General features: G+C 37.9%; 1 protein-coding gene across 1 annotated transcript; it reads right to left on the bottom strand.

The window, feature by feature from the left end:
- Positions 1-1,535: 1,535 nt before the first annotated feature.
- On the bottom strand, positions 1,536-7,780 carry LOC143031103 (uncharacterized). Its single transcript, XM_076194534.1, has 2 exons — positions 7,668-7,780; positions 1,536-3,354 (listed from the first exon to the last, which is right to left on the bottom strand). The coding sequence occupies exon 2, from the start codon at positions 3,175-3,177 to the stop codon at positions 1,666-1,668; it is 1,512 nt and encodes a 503-aa protein (XP_076050649.1). The 5' UTR covers positions 3,178-3,354; positions 7,668-7,780; the 3' UTR covers positions 1,536-1,665.
- Between the last annotated feature and the right edge of the window lie 1,431 nt (positions 7,781-9,211).

Raw genomic sequence — 9,211 nt, 5'->3', positions numbered from 1 at the left:
ACTGAAATCGGGTATTTTAGAAACACAAGTATCTATTCTAAAATTGTTTAGGAGTTTGAATCTAAGTTGTGATCGCTATTTGCAACAGATTCACCGACTTCTACATCAGCTACCATGCTTTTGCGGCTAGTGATCAATAGATCGAGTAAGTTTCCATATCTTGTGGGCTCTTTTACATGCTGAATTAAGTAATTGTTACCAAGAAAATCAATCAAGTGACTACCTATATGGCCATGTTCAAGGGTCATCCAACCAATGTCAGTAAAATTGAAATCACCCATTATCAATAAATCCTGGTTGCAGAAACTAGACAGTTCTTGAAATAACAGTTTGTCGTCTGCTAATGATAATGTCTTTGGCCTATATATTACACCTATATTAATTTTTTGTCCATTTGTTTGGGTTAACTCAATCCACAAACTATCATATGCATCCTGTTTCACTTTCTCTAAAACACAAGCATGAACATTGTTTTTAACGTACAACAGAACACCCCCACCTTTCTTGTGGTTTATATCCCGATGAAAGTGTTTAAATCCAGCAATACTTCGAACTCTGTACCATTTAACCATGTCTCAGTTATTCCTATCATATCGAGATTTTCGCTTTTGACATACGCCTGTATTTCTTGAAATTTGTTCCTAATACTACGAGCATTAAAGTACATAATTTTAAGAAACTCGTGATTATTTCTTTTTGACACATTTTGAGTTTCAATATCATGTCTTACATTATCATTTTGTTTTTTATTTATACCTTGCTCTATATTATTTGGTCCTTCATTGACATTCAATGCCTCATTATTTCTCCCATCAAAATTAACATTAACATTTTCCCCATCTCGGACATCTGGTCGATCACGGTCATCCGATCTCTTTTGTACATTTTGTCCTCCTATGTCACCGTGATTCACGCCAGCCTCCCGTCATTCATTGACATTATGTCCGGCATCCCTTCCTAAAATTATATTTTGTCCTCCAGTGACATTATATCCTACCGTGATTTTTTTCCTACATTATAATTACATCCCATCGTGATCTTTTGTCTTCCACTGTCATTACGTCCTATCATGATATTTTGGCCTTCATTGACATTCTGTCCGGTATCCCTTCCTAAAATTATATTTTGTCTTCCACTGACATTATATCCTACGGTGATATTTTCTCCTCCATTATAATTACATCCTATCATGATATTTTGTCATCCACTATCATTACTTCCCATTGTGATCTTTTGTCCTCTACTGTCATTACATCCCATTGTGACATTTTGTCCTATGACATTAGATCCTAATGTAACATTTTGTCCTCTACCAACATTATATCCTAAAATTATATTTTGTCCTATACTGGCACATTGTTCTACATTAATGCTATACTTTACACTGTTTTCCCAAGAACATTCTATTTCCCCTTCCCTTTGGGCTTCTACCCATACATATATTTTAGTTAAAACATTTCAAATTCATCTTAAAAACCTTGTGTGCACATATTTCTTTTATTCCTTTGTGCACTAGTTGTAAAACATGTATGCACACACATGCAAAAAGCTTAGAGGGAACATTTTTCATCATATATATCACACAAGAAAATTTTCTCTCCTGTGTGGGTCGTTATATGTTCTTTAATATTACCTTTATTTAAGGAAGCATAATCACATATCACACTAGGAAGGCTTCCCTCCTGTGTGGGTTCTCATATGTTTATTGAGAGTACTCTTTTGTGCGAAAGCAGAACTGCATAGGTCACAATGGAAAGGCTTCTCTCCTGTGTGGGTCATCATATGCCTTTGGAGAGAACTCTTTTGTGTGAAAGCAGAATCACACAGGTCACACTGGTAAGGCTTCTCGCCTGTGTGGGTCCTCATATGTTGTGTCAGACTGCTCTTTTGTGAGAAAGCAGAATCACACAGGTTACATTGGAAAGGCTTCTCTCCTGTGTGGGTCATCATATGCTTTTTGAGACAACTGCTTTGTGAGAAAGCAGAATCACACTGGTCACACTGGAAAGGCTTTTCTCCTGTGTGTGTCCTCATATGTATTTTGATATAACCTTTATATGAGGAAGCATAATCACAAATATCACACCGGAAAGGCTTCTCTCCTGTGTGGGTCCTCATATGCTGTTTGAGATTACTCTTTTGTGAGAATGCAGAATCACAAAGGCCACACTGGAAAGGCTTCTCTCCTGTGTGGGTCATCATATGCTCTTTGAGAGCACTCGTTTGTGTGAAAGCAGAATCCCACAGGTCACACTGGAAAGGCTTCTCTCCTGTGTGGGTCATCATATGCTTTCTGAGACCCCTGCTTTGTGAGAAAGCAGAATCACAAAGGCCACATTGGAAAGGCTTCTCTCCTGTGTGGGTCCTCATATGCTTTTTGAGACTCCTGCTTTGTAAGAAAGTAGAATCACAAAGGCCACACTGGAAAGGCTTTTCTCCTGTGTGGGTCATCATATGCTCTTTGAGAGTACTCGTTTGTGTGAAAGCAGAATCACACAGGTCACACTGGAAAGGCTTCTCTCCTGTGTGGGTCATCATATGCTTTTGGAGAGAACTCTTTTGTGTGAAAGCAGAATCACACATGTTACACTGGAAAGGCTTCTCTCCTGTGTGGGTCCTCATATGTTGTGTCAGACCGCTCTTTTGTGAGAAAGCAGAATCACACAGGTTACAATGGAAAGGCTTCTCTCCTGTGTGGGTCCTCATATGTTTTTTGATATAACCTTTATATGAGGAAGCATAATCACAAATATCACACCGGAAAGGCTTCTCTCCTGTGTGGGTCCTCATATGCTGTTTGAGATCACTCTTTTGTGAGAAAGCAGAATCACAAAGGCCACACTGGAAAGGCTTCTCTCCTGTGTGAGTCATAATATGGTCTTTGAGAACACTACTTCGTGAGAAAGCAGAATCACACAGGCCACACTTGAAAGGCTTCTCTCCGGTGTGAGTAACCATATGATAATTGAGAGATTTTTTATGTATGAAAGTAGAATCGCACAGGTCACACTTGAAAGGCTTCTCTCCTGTGTGGATCATCATGTGAACTCTGAGTTGATACTTTTGTAAGAAAGCTTTATTGCACAGGCCACACTGGAATGACCTCTCTCTTGTGTGGCTTCTTATATGCCTTCTGAGGTTACTCTTATCTGCAAAAGCAGATGAGTTTTGTGCCATTTGAGATCACTCTATTGTGAGAAAGTAGAATCACACAGATCACACTGGGAAGGCTCGTCTCCAGTGTGGGTCACCATGCGATATCTACGATGACTTGTGATATAGCTGTACTGCAGAAGTCACACCACATTCTCTGTGGACAGCTCTTCCAAAGAAATGGTGATAGTTACCCTCATCCTGAAAAAAAGAATGTAACCATAAGACTGACATCTAACTCTTTGAAATTGTGTAATACACTGTAATAGGAGTGTGGATGTTTCATATACAAACTATTTCATACTCGAGTCCCTTGATACCTAAACAGACTGTATGTCCATCTCATCACCTAACATAAAATAGGTAGAAACACTCACAGATATGGTGCTATAATATATTGCATTCTACTTTTTTATTAGAAATGTGCTGGAAATGATCCAAGAGATACTACATCCATGCTGCTGCATACTCAACCCACCATGGCCAGAAGGACTCCAGTTTTGCTCGAGACTTCTTCATCACATCACAAGATTTGGAAGTGGGGAAGGAATGGCCCAGCTGGCCTAAATCTTTACAAGACCTACTCTAGGAAGGTTTATCCAATTCATCTCACTCAAATAAGTCATACAAGTCACATTGTTTAGGACACACTAGTAAGTGGTGTACCATGTTTTTGATCCAAGAAATTGTACAGGTACTTTGTAGAGTTATTCATGTGGGTATATAGTAAGATTAAGCAGTACTTTTGCCCGATATTTGATAAGGAAGAAGGATGTATCTAAGTGGTGTACTGTGTTTTTGATCAAAGAAACTGTACAGATACTTTCTAGAATTTTTCATGTGGATATATATAAGATTAAGTAGTACTTTTGCCAATATGTGATAAGGAAGGAGGTTGTGTCTACTCAATTCCATGTAAAAATTGTGACAAATGCTATATAGGTTAGACTGGAGAAGAATTAGCAGTAAGGTTAAAACAACATTAGTATTGTGTCAGGAGTGGTCAAATGTCAAACACTATTTGTCCATTTAAGGGGCTTTAATCACTGCATTAATTGGGAGGGTGCAAAAGAAATTGTTAGAAATAAGTTATATTTGACTAGAAATATAATAGAATCCAGTTTGATCAAAGATACATTTATCAACAGTTTAAATTTAAGTAATGTACAAACTTGATCACTTTATTGTTAAAAATAGTGGTGGGCCAAATGTCCGCTGCCATGAACTGTATAGATTAACCATGAGAGACTCCCTCACAACCTTTTCCTGTTCCCATTTATGGCTTCTCACTTTGTATCATCAGTGTATGTACCCTGAAGATGTCTAAATAGACAAAAGGGCTCAGTCATCCTTTTATTATTTTCCTTGGTGATTTTTTTTTTGTATACAGTGGTACCTTGACATACTAGTGCCCCACCTTATGAGACTTCCAAGACACGAGTTGCCAATTGTTTGATTTTTTGCTTTGAATTGCGATCCAAAATTTGAGGTACAAGCCACCGCTAGTTAGCACATTGAACACCACAACACAACACCTGCCCAGCATCCGCAGCTCACACGTGTAGTCAACATATTTACCTCTCTGAGAAAGCATCTGTGACAAGTTGTGCTCATGTTTTGTGCTTATTGTTCATCTATTTTATTAAATTTCTATTTATAACCATGTGTCCTAAGAAAGTGAGTGGAAAGAACAGCATTGAGAAGAAGAGGGTCATGTCCATTGAATTAAACTTGAAATTATAGAAAAAAGTGAGAATAGTGTGCAAGTAATGGACTTGGCAAGGCAGTATGAACATAGTACCTCTATGATATGTACCTTACTAAAGAAGAAGGAGTCAATAAAGGCTATACTGCCTGCCAAGAGCATTAAAATAATTCATAAGCTCCGGACCTCTGTCCATGGAAAGATGGGAAATCTGCTCTTTGTGTGGCTAACAAAGAAGGAGCTCGCAGAAGATACCATGATGGCGGCTATTGTCTGTGAGAAGATAAAAGCCATTTACACTGATTTGCTGCAGCATATCCAAGGCACTTCAGCTGATGAAGCACCAGAAAAGTAGTTTAAAGCCAGTCAGGGGTGGTTCGACAATTTTATAAAAAAAAAAAAAAACGGCATTCACACCATCTTCATCATTTTAAACTTTTATTAAATCTGGCTTCCACTAAATAGAGACTTGTTAAATCAGGCTTCTACTGTACTACAATTAGAAAGGAGATTTTATCAACTCTGGGTCAATCAAGTGGCTAAAAATAATTTTGAACAAAGTTACTAGTTGACGCACTTGGTCAAGGTCAACTGTGGGAGGACACAGAGGACCTAATCAGAGGCCTGACCTACCCAAGCTAGAAGTAGGGTTCATCAAACTAGACCCCGGTATCTCGGGGTTTCATAACTTTCCCGAGCTATATAGTACTACTCCTGGGATTTTTCCAGCATAAGCTATTTGAGTCATCTACAAGCTGGAGATCTTGCGAATTTCCCAGGATTCTCACGCCTCGGTGGATACAGGGAAATCATGGTATGTCTCAGTTTCCTGTCAATACATCGGGGAAGGTATGAATTACAAAATTTTTTAACACATGTTATGTTAACCTTATACTTAATACGAATATTCAATACATAATATATATTCAGTATATATATTAGCACATTTTGTGGATAACACATATGACAACGTAAGTATATAAAGAAAATGCCAATTTTATTTACTAATGGTTACTGTATTACACAGTCAAGACGCCAGCTACCCCCTCCCCCTCCTCCCTCTTTCCACTCTTGGCTGCTGATTAGGATTTCAGGCCCGACTTTTTCAGAGTAACATATGTTCTCAATTACTTTTTATCTCATGACGAAAAATGAATATGAAGTGGGTGGAAAAAAAAAAAAAAACTGGTAACATCAGTAAATGACGTGGAAGAAGTAATCAAGAAAATGTCGACACTTCATTACTAATAATAAATGCTGATTACGAGTAATTTCTAATTACTAATAACTACTAATTACAATTATAAACAAAACGCACGAGTTTCCAGGGAGAGACATAATCCCAGTGTCCCAGGACATTGTCGTCCTCATGGAAAATTTGGGAATACCGAGAAAACCCCGAGACATGTTGTTACATGTGCTTCACTTCCTGTGCACCAGGATAGTCCCTGGAGTATCAAATACCTTTCCCGGGAATGAATGTCTATGGGAATGACAAGATCCCGAGTCCCGAGATCTCGTAGCTACAAGTGATCTGGGCATATAAGTCATACCTGCACACAGTATCAATGTAAGATTGTACATGGGAAGGTATAACTTCTCAAGCTATGATTCACTGACTTGTAATTAATACAACATGGATTTGTGCAGTTTACATAAACTTTTTACTCGCAAAAATATCATAATCAGTGCACAGTGAATTCAGAGTGAACTTCATGAATTCTTTATTTTCATACTGAGGAAGACAAGATGGAGCTACATCTCCTAACAGAAATGAACAATGAAAATACTGTACATAGAATACACATGTTGATGAATATGAAGATACTTCTCAGTTTAATTTCTTTTATGCATCACTACCAACATTAACCCATTCAACTCCGATGACAAGATGTCTTGTCATTTGGTCAAATAAAACAAAAAATCATAAAACACCAAAATGTTTGATCAAACACCAGAAAAATAGGACGTCAATCCTCGCTTCGCTGCGAGCGAAGCGAGGATTGACGTCATATTTTTCTGGTGTTTGATCAAACATTTTGGTGTTTTATGATTTTTTGTTTTATTTGACCAAATGACAAGACATCTTGTCATCGGAGTTGAATGGGTTAATGTTGAAGCAGCTCAGAGACCCGACCTGAACTAACCTAATCTAAACCCGTGGTTTGCCAATATATATATTTTTTTTATAGCCACTATTGTTTGGTCTACTTATGAATGGAGTTCAAAATGCTCACAATAATAAGAACTTGCCTATGATATAGGTAACTGCAATTGTGAGACTGGTAAACATCTTGATAAATACCTGCACATTTACGCCTGCCCAGAATGCCAAATACACAGTCTAACAGGAATTCTTCCATCAAAATTCAAAGCATATTGACTCAAAATTCCTTGCTTTGAAAAAAATTATCATAAAGGTTTCAATGCTCATTGATTTTTTGCTACTCACATCTGCATCTTGTAGTTTTGCAAACCTAAGCTAAGGTTTGACATTAGAAATGTTGCTTTGTGGAATTGGATTCACACAAAATAAGCAATTCGCCTTCTAATAATGTAGAAAACATAACGAGTTAATGCAGTCTGCCTGCTGAGACCTCGATATAATGGTAAAACTCACATTTAGAATAAGGTTCGCCTTTTTCTGATGATTCCCTAGTTACCAAAACCGAAAAAATAAAAATAAAATAAAACTAATTATTAGTCTTAATGTGTTCTGCCTTTTGACGGCAAACTGTAATGTTAAAGTGTCAATGCGAACACACCATTCATGCACTGAGCTATCTTACCACTATATGATTGCACTTACCAATTCAAGAAGAAAGCACACTTGCTTGGCTTGTATAAAACACAGCAGGAGCTCTAGAAATAACTGAAAAAGTGCAACTCCAGGCTCGACAGTCTATGACACCATATGTAAACACACACATGATTAGAGCGTAGGCAGGCTGGCAGGGCTGCCAGATTCTGAACACAATAATATCGCACAAGGACCTCAAAATTATTGTTTTCATGACAAAATTATGGTACAGTTATTAAAGAAATATCGTACTTTTTGAGATCTAATATCTATTCCTTGAGATAAATAAAATGTGGACTCAATGCGTCATTTCTAAATTTTATTGAGAAACTCCATTAAATGAGCTTTCACAAATTAATGTTTCATTGAAAATAATCAAATAATCACATTTTAACAATACCATACCTCAAAAGCAAATGTCATATGATAGGCCCCATCATCAGTGTAATAAAAAAAATAAAAATAAAGACAAACATTTGTCACAACTTTGCGTTGTAACACACTGCCTATTAATCATTTCTCAATTCTTTCGTCCCGTTTCAACACTTTTCTGTTATTACGTTCCTCTACTCTATGGAATCGCTGGAAGTCTTAAGACCTCTAATAACTATTTCTAGATATTTTACCTCCTTCTCTCCACTAACCGTCGTCCCAATATAGCAGTCAATTGCAGTGTCTTTACGAGTTTGAGAGTTTCCCATTTACTCAAGAATTCCCTCTCCCTTTTCGTTCAAGGTGTCTCTTCGTAAGGCTATAATAATCGAAGACATCACGGATGAGGCTGGCCGCACACGAGCAACATTTTATTGCTAGTTGTCACAATAAAAAAAATTGTCGCAACGATAAGTTGTCGGCAAGGTACACCCGCACACGAGCCACGCGATGGCGGCAACTATTGTTTATAGCAGTGGTTCCCAAACTGGGGGAAATTTGAACCTAACAGGGGGGAAATAATTACACTACCTACTAACTAAAAAAATCTCAGATGAATAATTTAGGTCTGAGAGAGAGAGAGAGAGAGAGAGAGAGAGAGAGAGAGAGAGAGAGAGAGAGAGAGAGAGAGAGAGAGAATGCCTGTCTATCAGTATATATGTACATTTGAAAAATAAATTAGTAAATAGTCACAGTGTGGTTTAACTACTCTTTCCCTCATACACATGAAAGGGATGGTTGAACTGGGTGCAAGGGGGAAATGACAGAAAAAAGTTTGGGAACCACTAGTTTATAGTGTCATCATGGATACCGTGGAAGTAAGCAGTGACCTGTGCGCTCTTGCTCAGGAGGAAGCGCAAGAAGAGGCCAAGAAGAAAGTACTGGGTACGTACACCCCATACTCAGTCAGAGGCTACTACGTGGAGCATTCCACGCATTATTTGATGATTGAAAAGGGCACCCTGAGAAATTTTGTAATTACTTCAGGATGTCACAGGAAACCTTTGGTCATCTAATGACAATAAATGGGCCACTTATAGCACACCAGGACACCAACATGAGGAAGTGTGTGCCATTAGAAGAAAGGCTATCTGTAACCTTAAGGTAAGGATAAATAAATG

This window comes from Oratosquilla oratoria, chromosome 12 (assembly GCF_046742065.1).
Source record: "Oratosquilla oratoria isolate Oo_2021 chromosome 12, ASM4674206v1, whole genome shotgun sequence".
NCBI lineage: Eukaryota > Metazoa > Arthropoda > Malacostraca > Stomatopoda > Squillidae > Oratosquilla > Oratosquilla oratoria.
This window is presented reverse-complemented; position numbering and strand designations above follow the sequence as displayed.

Bases quoted from the DNA above. Each gene is read 5' to 3' on its own strand.
- LOC143031103 (XM_076194534.1), bottom strand. From the start codon at position 3,177: ATGGCACAAAACTCATCTGCTTTTGCAGATAAGAGTAACCTCAGAAGG.